At 40.6% G+C, this 23,060-nt stretch overlaps 1 protein-coding gene across 1 annotated transcript; it reads right to left on the bottom strand.

Annotated features, from left to right (window-relative positions):
- Window positions 1-126: 126 nt before the first annotated feature.
- On the bottom strand, window positions 127-14,307 carry LOC112564603 (hephaestin-like protein). The gene is made up of 16 exons (XM_025239529.1): window positions 13,877-14,307; window positions 11,636-11,898; window positions 11,127-11,339; window positions 9,385-9,536; window positions 8,883-9,049; window positions 8,634-8,740; window positions 8,152-8,329; window positions 6,513-6,793; window positions 5,794-6,002; window positions 5,375-5,519; window positions 4,382-4,594; window positions 3,230-3,458; window positions 2,678-2,903; window positions 2,173-2,386; window positions 1,421-1,612; window positions 127-733 (listed from the first exon to the last, which is right to left on the bottom strand). The coding sequence occupies exons 1-16, from the start codon at window positions 14,062-14,064 to the stop codon at window positions 381-383; spliced, it is 3,330 nt and encodes a 1,109-aa protein (XP_025095314.1). The 5' UTR covers window positions 14,065-14,307; the 3' UTR covers window positions 127-380.
- Between the last annotated feature and the right edge of the window lie 8,753 nt (window positions 14,308-23,060).

Raw genomic sequence — 23,060 nt, 5'->3', positions numbered from 1 at the left:
TAAGTGGATTGTGGCCGTGAACACGTAACCGATTTTACTCTAGACTTTTAATTGTGGGCGATTTCTATGTCCCACTTTAAGTTATCACATAACAGTGTCTTCATCTTTTCAGTGAGAAATGCAGTGTCAAAGATGCACGAGAACTTTATTATCTCATAAAGAGCATGTCAACAAAGGTTCTCATTGTGGTAACCAATGACTTTCTCTTGTCTGAAAAACAAATATCCAAGACACAACACATTGAATCAATTCATTGAATGTCTATCTTATATTAGGCCTTGTCCTGCATTACCTTGTTGTCATCGTCAAATTAACCAATGAATCAGTATCATTTGTATCTACACGCTAAACCTGTCCCTGCACAATGTCTCTGTACGGCCTCAGTTGGCGTCAACGTTACCGAAACTAAAGGGCGTCGTAGGCTTGGTGACTCTCTTCTTGACGACGGTGTAGAAGGTCTCCATGCCGGCTTTGATGTGATCGTGCACGTGGCAGTGCAGTAGCCACTTCCCGGGCATGGTGGCGTTCATGGTGACGTCACGGAAGATGCCCGGATACAGCTGCGTTACATCCCGGTGGTGTGTGCCGCTCTCATACACCGTGATCTCGTTACCATGGAAATGAACATCATGGATATCCAGTTCGGATCCCAAGGTCATGAGCTGCCAGTCAACCAGGTCGTACTGGGGAATAGTTATTGGAGGGTTGTTTCCGTATAAGTAGCCGTTGATAGCTGGAGGGTTGCAAGAAAAGATATTTTGATAAACTTTGTCGAGTTAGTCATTTCATATACATTGTACATTCTTATAAGGAATTGTTATCGTTCAGCTCCACCTATCGTTGTCACATGTGCCTAATTTTAGGTTGTCTTTACAAACTTGCTCGCTGTTCGATTTAATTTTTCTGGGCTTCTGCGCTGTTTGAAAGGGATACCTATCGTTTGTATCAACAGCAATCTACCATTTAGAAACGAGAGGAGAAATAACCATTTATGTGTTATAGTTATTTTTTAGGCTTATGCAAATTTAATATGCTTCATTTTTTGGCAGAAAGATGACATGTATTTTGGAGAAAATGTATCAATGTTCGTAAATAATAATATAGTTAATTCATAAAGCGCTATATCCCGGGGCTTTGGACAGGCTCATGGCGCTTTATTTAAAAAATAATAATGATGAACTTAATTACGGAATAGCTCCGGAGAAAACCATCTACATAGCTTCATGGTTGAGATCACAGAGGGTAAATATTAAGTTTTTTAATTATGCAGCGCTGTGTAGGTTACATTGGGTCTATGCAAGCTATGCGTGGCCTTTGGACGGATAATTATGTCTGGGTTTTCTTTCTTAACAGGCTTCTTATTATCACAAATTATAAAACTTAACATTTGAGTTCATTACAAATCAAGAAGTTTTCTTACTATGCAGAAGATTGCTTTCTGCGAAGTCAGGGTTACTGGCAGACTCGGCAGTGCCAAACAGTCTGATGTTCTCCTCGATGTACCAGCTGTTATTTTCGTTGAAGATGCTAAACAACAGAGGCACTGACTTGCTCACGTCATTTCTTTTTCCTCGGGAATTAAGAATTCCAGGCTTGCAGATCACCAACGGTCCTGCCGGAAAGAAGAATATTTGATTTTAAAATTCCTTTGTATGAGACTTCATTCAGCCAGAAAGATGGCACCACATGGAAATGTGGAACTGGCCCCTTTGGGGACAGGAAAGAAATTAGTAAATTATAAGCACAAGTAAACAGACAGGATATAGCTGCGTCTTGGATAAGGATATAAATGGTAAAGGTAAAAGTCATCCTCTAACCTTTTCAGGTCGTTTGAGGGGTGGGGGTCAGGTGTTAGAGACCTCACTTTTCTCGGCGCCAGTTTGAAGTGTTGCCTTACATTTCCCAACCCTCTATGGAGTCAGGGGCCCATTCTCGCCAGCTGGGTCGACTGGGAAAAGTTTGCTGCGCTAATCCAGTATTGAACCAGTTCGCTCTCAGTTCAGAGTTCGGACTCGAGCGCTCTAACCACTCAGCTATCCGCTTCCCGGAAGGATGTTACGATAAGACGAATCTCTCGCAAGACGTTTTACAAGAGATGGTTGCAAACTATACAAGACATGTACAGATAATCGAAAAGTCCAGAAAATACGCTATAAGACTTCCAGTAATTACCGGCGAGCCCAGAGTTTGTGTCCCTCTGAGGGTCGACACCCGAGTAGTAGGCCTGTATAATGCAGTTGGGGTCGCCGGTGGCCGGCGCGTAGTCCAGGGGCACTGACCACACATACGTCACAGTTTCGCCGGGGTTCACACCACGAGAGGTTGACGTGATCTGGGGGTTACTTCCATAAGCCAAACCTTCGTAGCTTTTGTTGTAGAAAAGACCCTGCAAAGGATTAATATTTCCATATAGGCAGTCATTGAAACTAGGGGGTATCTGTAAGCATCTGCTAATGTTTGTAAGATCTCATGAAACTGTTTGGGATGAAGTTTCCTGTGTACGTACATAAAGGAGAAGCATAAACAGTGCACAAATTGAAACGTGAGAGAATGCGTGAGGATTCTGGCATGACGATCGCTCTTCCTTTCATCTTCATATTAACAACTCCCACGCTTTAATGGTTTGAAATTGTAAGACAGAATGAAGGAGTTTTCTTGTGTGCTTCCTGCTGTGTACCTGGGCGTGAATAGAGTACGGCCTTGAGGCGTTATTCCGAAAGTGCACTTCGATAATGTCCAGATACTCTGCTTTGATGACTGGTCCAAGGATGCCCATGAACTGTTCGTCGTCCTCTCGCAGGATCTCGGTTGTGAACGTGGCATCAGTGTACTGATGATAGCGGACCTTTTTGTAACGTTTACCCAAAAATGGAGGATCAGACCTCGTAAAGATGTATCCGTCGCTGTGGGACAGAATAGATAACGGATATTTGTTGCGTTAACCAGATGTTTAATTTCACAGCTTGATTAAAATAGCCTGGTCTTCAAGTGGAATAGTGGTAAACCGATAGACAGCAAGGATACAGCGCTTACAGTTTATACTTTGGACTACGAACAACCTATCCACACACACACACACACACAGAATTTTTAAAGGTACTCTAAAGAAATTTTCTGCTAACTGGACCATTTTTTGAGGGTTAGTCAGTTTTCAAGGATGGATGTCTACATCCAGAGCCCTTTGAGCACTCACAAGTGCACGTGAACACGAGATACCACGAGTACTTACAAGTCGGGATTACTGAAAGGCGTCCCAGTAATATTATCTACCCCGAAGGGGGCGTAATCCCAAAACTCCTCCTCAGCCTGTATGTAGTAGACTCGCCGGGGCCGGTTGAAGACGTCGTTGGGCCCCATGTTGTACTCGCGTGTCAGGCCGCAGTGGTCGCTGACGTTGTAGAGGGCAATGGAGCCTGCTGTGTAGTGAGAATTCGTGCGGCAGACGAGAGCCCACTCACCTGACCAGATAGGTTAAAACATTTTAATTATTTTCTTAAAATTTAGGTTCATCTTTGCCACGATCATATCATCAAGCATTGGAAACATTTTTTAATTCAGCTTTGTCCTAGATGTTGAACATCTGAAAATTAAGCAGAAATCTTTAACTGCAAGTATTCTTGCGTCTGTTTCTTGCCTCTGCACTATGGTCATGGAAAGACGTGTGGAATGGGAATCAGACATAAGAGTGACGAGTAAAGTGTCATCACGTGGTGTATAATTATTGTTAATTTTTATTTTTATGTCACTATTCTCGAGAGATATGCTTATTATCAAACCTCTCGCGTTAATCTTCAAGTGACTAAAGACTATTCTGTACGCGTTTTTGTGGGGAGAGGATAAATAAAGCGGGTGGGGGGAAGGTTCTTTTTATTTGTTTCCTTTACGATCCTAGAAAACAACTAAAGGCTAAAAAAAACTGAGTATAATCGATTAGGCAAATTTTCTCTTGCTTTTTCTATTTCTTATAATTATGTGAATAGATTTCAAAAATTTGAAAAGCTGGAGATTATTTTTCCACACTGAAAAATCTTTATTATTTCTTTTGTTCGACTAAGCCTTTTTCAAGTGTGTGCTGTTATCACGTATTTTTAAGATGCAATATGAAAAGTCTTACTGAGTTGAGAAGAGATTTCTTACCTCTACAACATATTTTCACTATTCCTTGCTGCTCTTTCTTTGTGTTTAGAAACCAGTATTACAATTTCATTTATAAGTGCACCTACTTGCTACTAAACAAAAAACAACAACAATACGTTAATTAAAATAATTGGGTATTTAACCGAATTCCGACATGACCATTGATGCAGGGTAAAAATGAACCAGCGAATGTTTTACACTCCTATTGACACGCAGTGTTCACTAGTATGAAGGGTGGCAGTACCCGGGTTGGTGGTGTGCATGTACAGCGTCTTGGTGAGCCCCGGCAGGAGGGGGACGGCGCTGCGGCGGGTGTCGAAGTCGGTGACGTCATGACCGTGGAAGTAGACGCTGTGCACGTCAGCCTCGTTGCCTGTGCTAAGCACGTGCCACGACACGCGATCCCCCGTGCACATGTCCAGGCCTGGCAAATTGCCGTAAATATATCCGTTGATACCTGGAAAGACACAGAAATAAAGAAAAATTGTCGTCTATCAACTTAGCGTTTGGCTAGAGAGAGAGAAGGACAACATTGATATCATTTTCTCAGTTTTCGACTTCAAAACAAGCTAGTATTGGTTTGGGGAGGCTACAAAACTATTCGTCATAAACGGTCATTGTATGCTCACCTTTTAGCATATTAACAAACGAAAATATGTACTTCTCGTAGGTAGTATGATGAATCTAAGTTAATGTTTATTCCATTATTTAAGAAAACTTCTAGACATATGGCTAATGTATGTTAAAATACCCGTTCCAATAAAAACACACACGCAGATGCACTTAATTTTTCCTATATCTACGCATCTATTATATTACTTACTGGTCTCGTATACGTTTTTTAATGTTCGGAATTAAGCATATTTGCTGCCTTTTGGATGAATACCAATCTTTTTTTCTCGAATGCCTGCTTAGTCGGTTTCCATGTAATCTGACTAGTTTTGAACAGCTTTTGGTATCTGTTATTATATGTAAGGGATCTCTTGAACTTCTATTTACTCCTCCAGACCTTATATTTCTGCAGCATATGTCAATGCGAGTTCTTTTCTATACGTCAAATAGTTTCCAAGAGAGAGAAAGTCGCTATACTTAAAGTAGCAGTTAACAACACAATAAGAAGTCTTCTAACTGCAGTGGGCATACTAAACGAACATCCATATAACTGCCACAGTCTGTGCGGGCAAGCGTGTAGACAAAGGCAGGCTTTCAAAAGGCGTATTAGCGAGGTAGTACTCACCGTGCATGCGATTGGACTCCTGGAACTCAGATTCCGCATTTTCGGCGATAGAGACACCGCTAACTAAAATGTTGAAGTTATAGTACCAAGACAGATTCTCGTCCCAGACAGAAAACATCAAGAAATACTCTCGATCAATCTGAATCTGCTTGCAACAGAAGAGAGAAAACAAGGATTAGTATGGACGCATTATGACTCATACAAGTGAATTTTGATCAACGTATTTTTTTTTAATTCATTATTGGTAAACAAAGAAGGTTTGATGATTGCCTCATTATCATTTAGACCGCTGCACAGTTTTCGCAGCCATTTTAAAGCATTCATTCGTTAACCACCAATACGCGAGATACAAAGTTCATCTGTAACTACCCACGTCTCCTCCTCTGTGATCATAGTCAGGCTTCAAGATCATGCATCACCTGTTTATTGTCTTTTCCCAGCGCCCCTCGGCGGCAGATGAGGATGGGCCCGACCAGACCGGCGTTGGAGTCCCGCACCACGTCCAGCGACGATGACGTGTACAGGCGGGTGATGCAGGGGGGATCAGCGGGCCCCGGCCCCATGTTCTCGGGGATGAACCAGTACGTCGTTACCTTCTGCTTCGGCTTTACCAGGTCGTCTTTTTTGTCTGCCATGATAAATGGAGGATGTATTCGTGTCTTTGCTTTGATCATGGAATATTCATTGAATGAAACTACAAATAATCTAAGAATAGAATGATGCGAGATCCGCGTAATTTGTCATACACGAGTATTGAGAAGTACATTTACATGAATATATTTATATATCTTTTCCTATATATCGGAGACAAAATTAATGGCCAGTGCTATTAATCTCAGCAGCTGTATTAAATGGTTAGGAGTTAACTTTAAAACGCTATGCTTTTTCAAAGGCTTGGTTTTAAAAATAAATGCTTTAAATTCAGTCAAGACAACAGTATAAGAGCCTCTAATGTCACGTTTTTTCGTCAAAAATTTTAATTAATGTTATGTCGAGGGTTAATCCAGGCTGGTGGGTAATATTTAAAAAGCAAACCTGGGTTGGTTGGTTTGGAGGGGGGTTGTTTTCTGGGGTGAGGGAGTGTAGCTTTTTGAGTTTGCAAAGTAACGAGGTGAAGAAATGGATAAGTTATGCTCACTGGGGTCGCTGTCGTTGTAGAGGGCGCCTTCGTACATCTTGAGAAGAACGGCGCCGTGAGGATGGATGGAGTAAGACCGGTCTGCGTTGTTATGTAGGGTTACAGCAACGACATCGCCTACTTCTGTTCGAATGACAGGTCCTAGTAACCCTAGGTGCACTTCGTCTGGTCCACGCTGCTTGGGGTGTTTAAAGGAAGTGTCGTTGTACTCCCGGAATACTGCCTTGTAATAGTTGAGGCCAATGTGACCACCGTCCTTCTTGGCATAGATTTCAGACGGGCTAAACAGAAACCAATCGAACTGCTTTACCTTTTCAGAGAGATTTCACACAGGATTTCAAACTGGCTATGGCTAAAAATTATGGTATAGACCTTTAGAGAACGAGGTAAGCGAATAATTTGCAGCGGCATTTGAGAGCAGACATTTCCGGTCCAGCCTCAGCAAAATATAAAATCTTCTCATAAGATTATCAATGATTATAGCTTGAGTATTTCGTAAGAAAAGTGGAGTTTTATTGAACTTCGCAGCTTAACAGGTAGAAATACAACCGAGGATTCAAGTACTTATAAAATTTAATTTGGATAGCACATCACATATAGATGGACGCTCACAGCCACATGAGCTCAAAATATTTGGTCCTGCAAAAAAATGCAATATTTTTAAAGTGACAAAACAAAACATAAAAACCACACGTTTAAATAAAGAGATCCCAAATGGTGGTCGGTGTCGGAGAAAAGTTTGCTAGCTGAATTTTGTAAATAATGTGCCAGCGCGCGGTTGTTCGTGTGAGTGTGTGTGCATGTTTGTGTGAGTGAATGCAGTGTAGTGGGACTGTATGGATGAGCATTGCTGGATGATGAAGGGGTACACATGTTTCTTCTTTTCTTCTTTCTAATGTCATTTTAAGCATCTAATGGCCAATAAATATGTTGCACTAATAACTGACTGGATGGGCGGCCCGGTGGTGCAACGGTTAGCGCTGTTAGCGCCTGTCACCAATACAGTGAAGGTTGGCTGCCCTGAGTTCATTTCTCGTCTCGGGCACGCTGTTCTTTCTCTGCACGTGACATCTGTTTACAGGGCTGGCCGCCCTCCGCCAAGGACGGTCCCAAGCCCGGCTGAAAAAGGAGGAGGGTTGGGCGTGGGGCCAGCACCCCCACCCCGTAAAACAAATCCTTGCTACCGAAACATCGACAACAGTTAAGACTGTAGTCGATGGCCTATGCCCCAGGAGGGGCGGAAGGGCCTAAAAAAAAAATAAATAAATAAATAAAAAAAAATAACTGACTGGGTTTTAGCTCTCTTGCACACACTCTAAAACCCGGATGTTTACCATCTCTGGTGTGGCTACGGATGTGTAGCGGAACGTCTCTATTGACGACCTCATTTGACCTTTGCTCAATGGAGATAGATTCGTCTGCTGCGATCTACTACATTTACTGTTTCTTGTCTCTTTATGATTCTGTATGACAGCAGTACAGAAAAATTTAGATTGTTTCAAATACACGAGTTAAATGAGTTTCACTTTAAAGAAAATTGGCAGGACAGCTACAGCGAATAAAACGGATGTGGTTGGCTTCTTGCGCCAGATCATGCTACGTCTGTAGTCCATTACAAATTCAAGTCCGTGGTCTTTACCTTCCGGGCTGGGTAAGGGATGTACCATCAAAGAGGTTCCTGCCTGATGGTGCATAGTTCCAGGGCAGGATGTCTATGCCGATGTAGTAGTTTCGAAATGTGTGGGCATCAGCCAAGGAGAAACGTTTACTGACGACATATGGACATTCGGCGACATCAAGCAGGGCAACCATTCCAGCTGCACAGCAGACAAGCAAGCTTCACTAACTGTACAAATTCAAAATCAGGGAAAAATAAACTCTCTCCAAACACATACTCATGACATACGCACGCGGATAAATAGACAAGTTCTTGTCTCCTTGCGGGAGATGTTTTTAAGTGTATATCGTTGACATTGTCAAGATTTTTACTGCTTTTATTTATCTGTAACTTTTTGTAGCTGTAAATAAATCAATTATTGCTTCTCAGTCTTTCTGGCATAGCACTCGCGTGTACAAGAGACCTTTATAGGAAAGATCTTTATAAGTTTACTCAGCACTTACCATTGATGTGGTCGTCAACATTGCAGTTGATGCGCCATTTTCCTTCCGAGTTTACCTCCATCGTGGCTGTCATGAAGTCAACAGGATTCATGCTGACCGAGTCAATCCTATGGCACAGGAACAACGGCTATAAGGCACAGTGAAGGCATTCACAATGATCTTTGGGAAGAAAAATAGGAAATGATTTTTTTCGATATGGAGCGTTGGCCGGTGGCAACGTTCCGAAACTGAACGTTTTTCAATACAAACCTGTGTTTGTCCGACAAGAATGAGTGACCGCTGATCCTGAGGGTGTGAATGTCAACTTCAGAGCCAAAACCCACGAGATGCCACAGTATTGTGTCCCCTACACAAGCTGTCAGTCCTTCCAGATTCGCGTAAAGTCTTCCATTTATCCCGTGCATTTTGTTGCTTTCCTGTCAGCGATAAAACAATATTGGAGTTCGTTTCCGTGGTCAGGCATTGGTGTCCAGGTGAGACGTAAAACAAGTATAGACTAACTTATTATTATTACATTATAAATATAGTATTATATTAATATTATTTAATCGTTGAACATTTATTTGATGGTTTGTTGGTAAATCGGACATCGAAGAATAAAGTTCAATGTCCCGCTTGAGAAGCATATATATCCATAGTTAATTGGCCCAAAATCTTTTATTAACATGATTTTATTCACCTTGTATATTATTAAAGTTTGCAAATAAGATCGTTGCAATCGACTAATAGAAGTTAGTGCACATAATCTTACCATGAAATCGGGATCCTCTTTATCAACAGCTGAAGCATTTGTCGCAAATAGTTTAATGTTCTCGTCAATCAACCAGCTTTCATTTTCATCAGTCACGGTCAAAAATAATGCATATTGCTTTCTGTACTTCTGAGCCAGTGTATCCAATGTACCTGCATTAAAAGTGGTCACAGTTTGCTCAGGATCTACATTTTTTTCTCTGTTGCCATCCCCAGACAAATTATGCATTTATTAAGAGCCCTTAACAGGTTCAAAAGTTTATGACGGACGGGGAAGCCCCAAGTAAGGTGAAGGCCGCGAATGAAGGCTTTTTAAATACCTTCCGAGAGGTTATTTCCCAAGCCGGAAATATTTTTCCTATTCTGCTTTAGAACTAAATAGTTCTGTGTATAAAGTTATTTGAAGCAAGTCTGAGAAACTGTCCGACCCGTGTCGTTGATCCAGTTCCTGAGTGTCAAATGTTCAAGGGGAAGTCAGTCGCGCAGCACTGAGAATGACGTCATGTCGTCTGCTGAGGGAGCGCGAGAAAGTTCGATCTATATATAAAACCAAGGCCATGAGTGTCGTCTGCGTCCGCTAAATGTAAGTGTTATTTGATATTTTCTCGCAAAGAAATAATTTTTTGTAGGTGTGCATTAAAAAGTTTATTAAAAGAGTAATTAGGGATTATTAAAGGAGACAATTTCTAAAAGATTATTCAGCATTTGCTGCTTGAATGCCGCGTAGCTGGTTGAGTCACGAACACACGATAGATTTCCTGACACGGTGTGTTGTTTAGAGGCTACCAGGCAGCGCTCATTCACCATCAAGGGGTGGTTTCTCGCATACAGCCGACCTTCAATAATCCATGTTTTCCCAAAATATGATAATTTAATCAGCCGCAGATCAGGCTAATATTTTGACATCTGTTAAGTTGGCCGTCTCCTCGCGACTCTAACAGTAGACGAGCCTGCCATCGACATGCTGTGACATCAACAGATTGTGACACAGAGAAGAAAAGAAAGGACTCGACTGGAAAATGATACGGCTTATTATTATTATTATTATTATTATTATTATTATTATTATTATTATTATTATTATTATTATTATTAACGGTGTGAGCTTTTACAGCGCGATATCCTAGCCAAAACTATCCTCTTTGGGTATTACAAACGCAAAAATGCAAGATAGACAAAATTCCTGTGGTTCTGTGAAGTTAATGGGACTGTCAGGACGTTCTTTTGCCGGATGACATTCATAGATCACAATGTCAATCAGAACAGTCATTGGACTGGAGCAGAAAAGATTAATTATTAAACACGTTGGTCCAATCGTCAGGAGAATATTCAGATAATCACAAAACAGAAACTGCAATACAATGCTGAAACGCATGACTGTTTGGCACTGACTCCAGAGCCGACTTCTAAAAATGAAGAAACGGTGGTGGTGTTATGTTAGCCCATGATGATTAACGGAGATGAGAGAGTTGATATTACAGAGAAAAAAAAAAGCCACAGGTAAGTAAACAGTCAAACACAGTCCCGATGACCCAGAAAAAAACTGAAGATCGGTACAGTAAGCACTACAAGCACAACAAATCCAAAAACGGAAAAGAAAATGCGAAGAGCTGACCCACTCAAGCCTGCTAATATGTGAAATAAATTATTTATTTTCATTTATTGTTCTGAGCTTTACTCAATCATTAGAAAGAAAACTTTGCGGCTCACTAGACCTTGAAGTGCAGAGTGATATGAAACTACCTGGTTTGCAGGTGATCAGAATGCCGACAAGGCCCGAGTTGGCATCGCGGGGAGTGTTGACGTGAGAATGATAGACCCACGTGAGACAGTCCTCGTCGTCGTCGGTTGGGGACGATGACTCGGTGACGAGCCACTCGTACTTATACTGTTGTCCTGGGGGCACCGTGTCGTCCGCCTTGTCGAAGATCGAAGTGCCGTCTTGGTAAAAAGCACCTTAGACAAAAAAGTTATCAGGACACGGGCTATAAATAATGAAATGTTTCACCAGAGTTCCAAAAACAGGATTCAGGCATGTTCCATAACCCATAAATTACAGCTTATTAATGCAATATTTGTACGATATTATAAAAAAGTCCCGCGAACGGTCATCGTTGGACGCTGGAAGGTAATCAGTAGCTTATAAAACAAAATAATTACATTTATAAAATAAAGCAGAACTTCGACATATCTGAATGCTAATCTGATGGCATTAACTATAAAAGTAATATAAATATTGACTTTAAAACTACCTTCGCTATTTTTCTTGTACTGCAAGCCGTGCGGATGCATAGAAAAGTTTCGTGGGCCCATGTTTTTGAATAAGACGCTAATGGTGTCGCCCTTTTCGCCGGCAAGGATCGGCCCGAGGAACCCCATCCACTCCTCGCGCGGCTTCTGGACCGTGAAGCTTCCGTTCGTGTACTCGCGGTACATGATTTTCTTGTACTGGCTACCTATTCTTTGTGGACCTTGCTCCAGGAAGGTGTCTGCAATGCTGCTTTGTGAGTAAGCTCTGACAGAGAGAAAAGCCACCTTCAACTATTTAGTGCAAACGATAAGTATAGAACATAGCAAACGTTGAAACTGAGCTAAAATAACATGCATGGAAAAGTTAATTGTTTAATTTTTTTTTAAACTAAGGAGACCATACCAAATAAAAGATTATCAGAAGATACAAGTACACTACAGAACATATGATTTAAAGTCCTCCTATTGTAGAGTTACTTAATGCTGTAACTTTACCCAAATTAATTCAATTCAATTCAATTCAATTTAACTTTATTATCTCACTAGGAGAAATTAAAAGAAATTATACAGTAAAATCGGTGCGCCGGTAAAGAAAAAGAGATTGTGATGGTGATAATGATGATTCTCTGTGTTTCCATCTCTCTTTTGTTTGTATGCGTGTGTGTATCTGTATGCGTTAACGTATGTCTCTTAGTCATCTCTCGCCTACCACAAACTAACAGGTCAAGGGTGATAGCAGTTAAAGGGAAAACAACTCAAACGGTATGTTGAGATTAAGTGCTAAATACTGAAGATCTGAAACATATTCAGTTAATAATGTGGATTGCAACTCGTCTAACAACACAGACGGCTCAAACAGGCCGCCATTGTGTGTCGTCGAGTGACGTCTCTGAACTGTCACGCACGAGATCAGTGTCAGTAGACTGGCAGTCACTGAAACGCTGGCATTCGGGATGTGGTGATCGTACAGTGATAAAAAAAGGCAGTGATGAAAGGTTGAACGAAGTTGAAAATACTGGCGTGACAGAGAATAATGTTACAGTACCATACAACATCAATGTAGTTCCTGCTTACTGGCAAACAAGTCGTGCAAAGAGAAATCTCTCGTTCAAACAGTATTTGTGTGTTACATAGTGAGTGAAGTTTTCATCTTGATTCTCGCCTCAAAAACTGGAAACTAGAAATTCTGCTACTGGTACACCGTCGCATTGCGCGTACCTTATCACCTGGCTTAGAAATATTTCTTAAAAACTCTGCTATGCAGTGTTTGGTGCTCGTTGTAATCGTGTAGTATATAACCAGCTATTCGGACTAGTTCAGTTACGATAAACACGCAAAAATAAGAAAAGGATATGAACACTCAAAAGCAGGAAGCATTCATGGCGTTATCTATTGTCATGTTCTTAAACTTTTTCTGATAACTAGTTACGTTGCGTCTGTCTCATTTTCTGTGTAAGACTATGGGGTCTGCAATGTGAAGAGTTTCAGATCCTTGTAGCTGTGGTGGACGGTTAATGTAATGTTTAGAGCAAGCCATGATGGCGGCGGAGCGCAGTGCTCTCCCTTCGCCACTGAAAGCTCCATTGTTGAATCAGTTACCCTATTCTGTTAACGGACGGCGTGTTTAGATAGTCTTCCAGCAGATTTCACTAGTTCAAACAGCTAGGCAGCCAGTCGACTAGTAGCGTTCAATGATCTACTATTAAAATTAAAATACGTATCCGCCTAAAAGCAAACACGTGTAATAAGTCTTTGTATGAGGAAGTAAATATTCCTCAATTTAAAAGTTGTATCACAAAAACACGTTGGACATCCAGTCTATTCCACAATAAATGAAACACATGAAGTATAATTTTACAAAATACTTCATCCAGCGATTATAGCGTAAGATATCAGGTCTTTCAGCTATTCTTCGGCAAAATGTGGTTTCATAACTGTTCCAAGAAGTTAATCTAAATCTGTGTTCTGTTCTAAGAATAATTCATCGTGATGTTCGGCTGAAACGTATTCCTAGAAACCGAACAATTTATAAAGAATCTGAAGTAAGTTTCAAAATATTATCGGACCTCGTATGAAAGCAATCAATCAAAAATAGCTTCAGCACAATACAGCGAAGAGAGTTAAAGATTAACATTATTGTCTCTGTAATACTCACCTAGTTCAGACTAATAATTTATTTTAATTGTAATGAATCTGAGCAAACAAGCGATCATATTCAAACTCATGAAACATTCCCAACTCACTCATTGCTGGGGGATATATAGGGAATGTTGTCCTTGCCAGAAGGGGCGTAATTCCATATTTCTTCCACAGCAGCTACGTAGTACTCCCGTACGACTGCACTCACTTGTGTCACCTGTATTAGCACCAGGACACCAAGGAGGATTGTTGTTGTTCCCCCGAAGGCTTTCGGGCTCGACTCCCTCTTCATTCTCCTGACTTCTTCGGCGCAGAGTCCGGTCTGTCAAACAGCGGTTGCACCAATCTTATCCCACGGCGCGAAGCAAACCAAGATCTTTCAATGAACAAAATTGCTCAGTAAGTTTTTATAAGTTTGGATCGAACGATTTACCCGCAAGAAGTGGTTACTTGTTCAGCAAGCGACCTGTCTGACTCATGCGGCGCCGACAACAACCGGACGTGCATCCGTCTCTACGTACGAGACACATATGCGGATTGTGACGATCCTGAAGCCTTTTATAATAAGGCTGGCCGGGTTCACGACCCTGCATGATTGCTTCAACGAGGGTGTGACAGAAATCTCTTTCCTAGAGAAGATTGTAGGAGGGGCTTTCACTTAAAGTTCATGTTTCGGTCACAGCGAAGTCTCTTTTTTTCTTGTCAGCGACAGGTGAATTCGCTTTCTTTCAACGTTTTAATTACACAGAAAGCATATCGAATGCACACCAAACATAGCTCGTTACATAAGTACATAAGCACAACATATATAATTAAAGTAGTAAAACAATTTAAGAGTATTTGCTGTAGTTCAAAACATATGGCATTACTAACACATCTTTTTCTCCTCGAAGCACTGGGCTACATTCCTCTTTAAAATTCTCTTGATTTTCTCAGTAAAGGAACGCACACTTTAGCTAATTATAATTAACCACTGAGATCTAAGTGAGCCCTGTCTTTACAACCGAACGCATTTCAAAGATGGTGAACATCAAAGACGAAGAGAACGACAAAAATAAGCAAGCAATGGATGACCAGACTTGGAAGTCTACGACAGCTGAGAACTGTCCTTACAGTTTTCCTTTATATGGGTTCCACCTCAGCATATGCGACCTCTAATTTCTTTATAGGGTGTATCTATAAGAAATTGATGTTAGATACATATATGTTGATATATATATATAATTTTATAATAAATTAGTTGTTTGTACAACAGTTCTACACAACAGCATTTCCATCTTATTCTTTGTTACTGGATTGTCGTTCTACTCTAGACACTATTTGGAATGTCACACAGCAGCCAGTCCCTATCTGAGTACCGCCCTACTGTCAAGTGAATCTTAGGGACGTCAAATTTGCTTATGATGACGAAGGATAGGAAGTTTTCAAACCTGACATGAAGGAAAAGGTAAGTAAAATAGTAAGTTCTGCTTAAATGATAGATACTAAACTTTTTAAACTTTGAAAGAAAACAATTCCGGTCAGCAATTACCATCTAACCCCATTAGCCACTTGAATATTTTTTTTAATCGATGTCAGCCTAAGAAGAAACATTTTTTGGAAATGTTCTGTAAGATTCGATATATTCAGGCCATGTGTTGCAAAATATCTCGTACCAGGAGCACTTTATTCGTGGGGCAAAATTGAGGATCATTCTTTGGTCCCTCATCGAGATGGCACGCCTGCTTATCACCTTTGACTTCACCGCGTTGAACTCTCGTCTAGTCCATCCCCTTCAAAAATGGCTCATTCTTCAGAACGAAAGAACTTCATGACCATGTCAGTTAGAAAGGTGAGCTGCTTTGACGTGTCCCCTGATTATTTTAAATAAACACAGTTTGAAAGGCTCTTTTCCATTTTTTTCATTGATACGAGAACACCATTGTTGCACTCCTTTACACTCAATATTTTATCCTGTTTCACTCAAAAAGATAGGACACAGTATATGTTTTCTCTACTTGCTTGTCTAGCTAACCGGTTATGTGTGTCTTATCCGCGATGACCCGGAGAAAGCCAAATAATACGAGTCACACCTCAAAACGCCCATCGCTTTCATTCCCCGTGTCGTGTACGTCTTGGAGCTTTACGCTGGTGTAGACAAACTTTACAAAGTGATCCGGCCACAGTAGCATCCTATTTATTGACACCATATGAAAGTGATACGGCCTGGGTAGCAGTCTATTTATCGACTCCATAATACAAACAGTCAATAGTCTTTGTAACTTACCTAGGTGCTCTTTCTAGGACAGAGTGATGCATTTTGACCACCTGATGTGGACATTTTTGGACACATGTGAAACTGGCACCGTTTTGTTATTTTTGTTCCTATTTTGTGACATTTTTTTTTAAATCACGAAACGCAAGGACCTGTGATAACATTAACTTGAAAGACAAGAAAACTGTTACTGTTAGTGAGGAGGACATTCCGTCCGCACCTACATGTACTTAGTCTGACTTCACTAGAAACACAGAGATACACACTGGCACACAAATTTATCAAACTGCCGATGTCAAAGTCATCAGTGTCTTCATCGCTTCTCCTCAAAGTTGTTCTTGTTCTTCTTCTCTCACTCTCATACCCACACATACACCCACTCGCATACACATCAACATATAAACACGCATACACAATGCAACTGCTGTTAAGGTGAGGTGTTGGAGATCAAAGAATCTTGCTTTAAAGCTAGTGCAAAAAAAAAAAAAAACTTGGCAAAGAGACAATGTCCCTAATATAACCTTCTACCCTCTTACTTTACTTTCATTTGGGAGAAGAACAATTTGTAGACAAGATTGTTTCTTAATTCCCAAAACTCTTTTCTATAATTGTGCCACACCTGTCGGAAACCTTATTCACTGTCACGGTAAGTAACGCGGTCACAAAATATTTTATTTTACAAAACACGTGGACGCATTTTCGCACAGCAGCCTTAAGGTGAATACGTACAAGAGTAAGCATTAATGAAGCTTCAAAAGCCTTTTATTATACAAATTTTCTAAAGTGGGCTTGTCAAGTTGTTTTTACCAGACTAGATTGGGTCTGTTTGTTTAGCACAAGGATGTGGACACATTTCTTTTTATTCGGACAGGCAGGGACAATCCTTCGACATTGACTATGATGATAGTGATGGGAAATACGATCACAAACACATGTAACTTGTACCGTTAGCGTCTCTCCGGCAACACAGCCACCCGGAATTGTTGTTTTAGTCCCCTGACGCGAACTGTCTGTTCTGTATGTCAAACAGATGAATGTTAAAACACCCAGATGGGAGGAAAGCTTCTCTGCACTCTACGCACTTTAAGAAAATAAACTCTTTAGTCTAAAAGGAAGTTCTACAGTTTTAATGAACACATTCCTTTACGTTATAAACTAAGAAATTCGACAAGTTCGTTCTACACAATAATTGCACCAGTGACTGGAGTCCCCCAAAGTAAACGTCTTTTTAGGATTCGATAGACTTAGGGTAAGTGTAGGATAGGTCCAAAGGTACTCAGTGATCAAGTGTGCTTATCGAAGGTCTTGAACTTAACGGCCAATAGTGTGAGAAAAGCATGGGAACGTTGCTTGACCCCTGGCGTGACCCAAACAATGGAGTTCATGCGCTAAACTCGCTCTCCACTCTCAATAAATATTTCAGGTTTACCCGTCCAGGTCAGAAGGTGACAGATCAATAAAAGAATCTTAAGCCCTGAATCAGTCCTGGATTTACATATTTACACACAGATTTACACAAACTCTGTGCCATGAAATAGAAATATGTAACGGAGTCCCTGAACGAGTGACAGAGAAAGAAAGAAAGAGAAAGCTAGCAAGGGAGAACTTTGGTAATCATAGTCTTATTCAACTGTGCTAAGTTCAGGCTGTTGATTGGTCCTTGGACTGTCTGCTGCTACCTAAAGAGCCTTTTTTTCGCAAATCCGAAATCTTTGTTTCAAATGTACACACACTAACCGAAAACAGTCTTAGTCTCTGCGTACTGACGTACTAGTAGTAGAAGTAGCAGCGGCGCCTTTGACTGAAGACACATTCTGTTTGACACGTGTTGTGGCAGCACAATCTCTCATCCATCAGTTCTCAAAGCAAAGGGCGGTGCGGATACAGCTGTACGGAAGACTGATATACGAGGCTACGTAAAACCGACTGAGTCTACTTCCGGTTTAAGTTACGACTGCGCTAAACATGCAATGCGCAGGATCTCGAAATGGCTTGGCTGAAGCCACCTTCACACAATTCTATAAAGTCAAAGTAAATGGACGTTCTAGAACACATGATTGGATTTCAGTTACATGTCGTTGAAGAAGAAGATTCTCCCCAGGATCAGACCCTCACGAACTGAAACTCCTGGGGAAATTCTCTCACTTGCAGCTGAATGACATGCTTGCTGCAGACAATCACACAAGTTCTTATCCACTTGTTTTATGGATTAAATTAAAGCGTGTGATGTCGGGTTAAGCTGAGTGGCGGCTGCACTAAATGATTGTCGAGATCTCTACACCCACGCTTACAATCTGGTCTAGTCTTTATGAAGAGGGAAGTATGAGATTATATCGTTTAATTTTGTGGTTTATGTGATATTACTTCTTACGCCGGAGTATTTAGAAGCACCTGATAGTACCAGGGGGTGAAATCATCTTGCTGGCTGTCAATGCTGCTTATGGTCCCGTGTCCTTTTGGGAAGAAGCTGTTTCCTTAACGGTGATACTTTAAAAAGACTAACTTGTTTAGGAAACAAACCTTTCACTTTGATTTTACTTCTGTGAATAATTATAAATAAATACGTGTGACATGGTGTATGGGCAGATATGTCTAGACTCGAAATATGGTGCCCTTTTCTGTAGACATAGCTAGCTCTGATATTTTCAGAAGGTAACAGACGTGATACTAAGAAATCAAGCTTTAGAATTCCATGTCGATGTCGATTGTGGTCGGGAACCTGCAAGACGTGAAAGAATCCGGTTGTACTGCTTACTGCTTTCTTGTTGTTTTTTTCTGTTTGGTCTGTAAACACTATATCAGATGACATGTTCATGCAGCGCATTTCCTGTAGCAAACATAGGTGGAATAACACGCTTGTATTTCGCTTATGCTTTCTTGATAATTGTTCATAGTGCGAGCGCACACGCACACACACACGGGGGAGGGAGGAGAGAGAGAACGAAAAAGTTTCAAATGACGATGTCTTCCAGTGCTCAAAAGCACCACGTACTTTATTAAAAGAGAAAATAGAACCAGGATGACTGACCTGATTTCTAAATAGCTACCAACGCTACATAAACACCCACCTCTACGTGTACTTTTATCTTCACATTTATTTTCGAGTTGTTTTCAGGTGTTTTCCCAGATGAAAGAGGAAGTTTATCCATGTTTACATTATGCTCAGTCTAACACCTGTGGAGACTTGAACAAATCATGCCTACTTAAAATTGTGCAGTTTTATTTAATACTACTCCACGGAAAACCTGGGCACTTTAGAATGCCTTGGCATCTACCTGTAAAAAGACTTGTTTTGAAAAGTTACAAATAACTTAGAAGGCGAATAATTTTCGCAGCTTCTGGTAACAATAAACAGCACACATTTCTCTCTAATGCGCAATTGCTGCTCTTTGCACTTTACCTGGTCACTGAGTACCAAACCATTCAAAAATATCAGCGACTGTAGCTTCTGAATACTGGATGGCACCAGTTCTGTATGGAAAACTGGAAAACTTGGCATCACGCCCGATAACAGAAAAATAAATCACTGTTTTGCACATTGACCTGCAGGTGGGCAGAAAGGATTTGACCATGCTGAAAATGTTATTGACAGTTTTGTTGTTTGCCATCTTTGCATTTAATATTTCTTGCGCATGCGCTTAACTTCTTCAGCACCTCTTTTATTTAACCATTTAACGCTTTGTAGCGACTTGGTGTTTGTGTGTGTGTGCATTCGTGTGTGTGTTTATACATGTATATTTTAAGCCGGAACTACAAGAGGCTTTGCAGCGTGTTACCTTTCTTTGTACAAGTGCGGCCTGCCACACTACTTGGCAACAGTGGACATTATTTCTCTTACTTCAACCTACTCAAGGCGTGAGAAAGAGGTGGACCCTTCCTTGGCCGTTGTACGTTCAAACTGTCGATGTATATAATGTGCTTGACATTAATTATTCATGGACGCACGATACTAGCGATTAACTGCCTAAAGTTTTTTATGAATAGTCTTTGTTCTTTTGTTCTAACTTTCCTTTCATTCGACAGAAGTAGATTGCATACGTAACAAATGCCAAGGAATAGAGAGACACAAATCACCTAGCCTCTCTCTAAACGTCCATGCACTCCAAACTGGTCGTACTTTGCATGCGCACTTCATTTGTTTTACATCCGGAAAGAATCAAAATACGACGAAGAGTTCTGTGCTGCTTTTAGCAACTTTTAAAAAATACTGTAGGTATTTTATAGTGATATAAAAAAAGTCGAACTAGTCGAAAGGCAATGCATGTTTTATTTGTAAAAAATTATTGGACGATCATTTCAGTTAATAAAGATTAAAACAATTTGTTGTCACTCAAACGTGTAAACGTGTATTAGGCTGTTTAAATAATAAATAAAAGTAAATGTGTTTAAGATTAGCTTTTAAGTAGTGGTCAAAACAAGGGAGATAATTTCAGCATAAAAGTTCGATGGTAATCAATGTAAAACCTATTTACGGGTGTATAGTTGTTCTTGAACATTATTTCAGTTAGCAGTTGGGCGATCGCAGCTGACGGTATATGCCATATATGATGCGGTCGTGCACATGCAGTGCAGCAGCCACTTTTTGTTGATGGTGACTTCAAGGAAGATACCCGGATATAGCTGCGTCACGTCCCGGTGGTGTATCCTGCTGTCGTCATATTAATCTTGTTGCCTTGGAAATGGGCGTCGTGGATGTTCAGTTCTGATCTCCAGGTCATGAGTTGCCAATCAACCAGCTCGTACTGGGAATAACTAGTAGAGGGCTGTTCCCGTATAAGCAGCCGTTAACACCTAGATAGTGCAAGATATTTTAATAAACTTTACATTCATATGTATATATATATTATAGTAAAACCTCAAGTTAACGATCTCCTCGGTATAACGTTCGTTCTCGGAAGTCTCGGCGAAAGCCTCATAAACCTTATCCTCCATTATACTTTCCTTGATTTAACGATTTCGTCGGTTTAAAATTCGCTTTTCCTGGTGCCTCCAATGTATATCACGTGTAATCTGACTCCGATTTAACGCTTTCACTAAGAAAATGCCCCAACACCGCTCACTGCTGTATTTTATTACAGTGTTCTGTATATTTACCGCCACTTCAGTTACATACAGCTAACGTGTTGTCATCACCCTAGCCACAACCTCCTCCCTACCTCCATCCCAACACGGATTCCCACTCGAAACCTGTCTTTGTGTGTCGTCACACGCGTTTTCTTCTTTGGCCCCGTACTGCGTAAGACCGGTGAGAACCTTGCTGCTCAACTGTTCCACTTTTATAACGTAGTGTATTGAAACAGGATTGTGATATTCGGTGCCAACCATACTTTCACCATATTTGGATGTTATCTGAAGCAAAAACGTGTTTCCTTGATGTAATGTTTTCCTCGATTTAGAGATAGAAGTGGTGCTAGTCCTTTATTCTTCTGAATATCAGTACACACCGACGCCCACCCACATTTGTTTTGACACGTGGAAAAATAAAGACGACGGTGTTAGTGCTGTCAATTGAAAATAACCTACGTGTTTGATCATGCTGCAGATATTTATGAGTAAGAATGCAACAAGTATCCGAGACCGCGAGTTGTAAAAGAGCTAGTAACTGAAAATGACGGTCCGCTTTTAAGCTGAAATTGTCTAATTTGCATAAATAATGTTATTGTTAGAAGAGACTCGTAGATGGGCTAATGAATACATATAAAGGTAATTAAATATCAGATATTAAAACAGTGATAGTGTATAAAGGTTTAACTACTCTGTGCTTTGGATTACCTTTAGAACTTTATGTTGTACTCTTTTGTACTCTTATATAGTACTCGTTATATCCTGTTGCTAACAGGCTGGAGTTGACAGTTCATTATCACTCTATTCTCTGTTTAATGTTTAAGATTATCAACCTGATTTAGTTTTAAACTATCACGTTACAGTGTATGGGCTGAATCAGTAGTAGTTATAGCATCTAGCCACTGCTAATCTATAGAGATTAAATATTAGTTGTAAAAACAAATTTGCAATGCTTAATAATAAATTCTACTTTGCGCGAATTTATGACATTATATTGGCACTGCTTGTTAAATTCTACCCACGAAAGAGTAATTTAATTTATTTATTTATATTGTTCAGAAGTGTGCTAAGTAGCGATGTCGTTCGTTTTTGTGATGTATAAGGCTTTTCGATACTTTTGGCGACAACTTCTACATGCTGCATTCTAAGAATGCGAACAAAACCAATTGTCTGATATCTGTATGTTCAGAACCATCAGACAAGATACGCAATATCAGAAGAGAGTTCAGCCCGGCACTTGTTCTGACATGTCTTCTCTTTACGTGGCGCGCAATTTGTTTACCGGGGACATGAGGATCATATTCTAAAATCGGTCATGATCGCTCCTTTGTCAAACTCCCTAAATTCTTGTTGTTGTTCTTCCCCATTTTACTCCCCCATCCCCATCTGAACTCGTTCCTGCTTCGTGAAGACCTCAGACGACACCACCACCTCCTTCAGTGCGTGCACCTTCCACGTCCTCCACACGCTCCGGTAACTATGTTTTTTGGTTACTAAATAACATGGGCTGACAGATTTAACATACCTCTGCTGTTGTTGGTGTCTAGTTGTTTATTCTTAGCCTATCTCTTTCCCCAACACTTCCCCCCCCCCCCCCCGTATCATATGTCACAAAATAAAATGCTTAAAAAAAAACTTAAAGCACGGTGCTATTACCAGCACACACACGAATTAATAATAATAACGAAATAGATTGTTAAATGTAGGAGGATCATGCACTTTTTATTCTTTACCAATGGATGAAATAGCTGTCGTCACCATTATAAGATGCTTCGAAGTTGGCAGCCCTCAAGTGAACACAGGGACGTAGTCGAAGCCGTTGTCAGCCTTACACCCAAATCCGCAAACTGGTCTCCTCTTGTATCTCTGCACGATGTCTTATTGTCGACTTCCATGTATGAAGACAACAAAACTGCAGGAGCTATATCACCCGTGCTGTTCCAAAAAATTATTTTAAAAAAGGGGGAAGG

The sequence above is a fragment of the Pomacea canaliculata genome, linkage group LG5 (genome assembly GCF_003073045.1).
Source record: "Pomacea canaliculata isolate SZHN2017 linkage group LG5, ASM307304v1, whole genome shotgun sequence".
Taxonomy (NCBI): Eukaryota; Metazoa; Mollusca; class Gastropoda; order Architaenioglossa; family Ampullariidae; genus Pomacea; species Pomacea canaliculata.
The sequence above is the reverse complement of the archived record's forward strand: the minus strand, read 5'-3'. Positions and strand labels throughout refer to the sequence as shown.

Bases quoted from the DNA above. Each gene is read 5' to 3' on its own strand.
- LOC112564603 (XM_025239529.1), bottom strand. From the start codon at position 14,064: ATGAAGAGGGAGTCGAGCCCGAAAGCCTTCGGGGGAACAACAACAATC. The intron at 6,794-8,151 runs GTAAAGACCACG...GTTTCTGTTTAG, and splicing joins TCCCTTACCCAGCCCGGAAG to CCCGTCTGAAATCTATGCCA. The intron at 5,520-5,793 runs GTGATGCATGAT...TGTTGCAAGCAG, and splicing joins TGGGAAAAGACAATAAACAG to ATTCAGATTGATCGAGAGTA.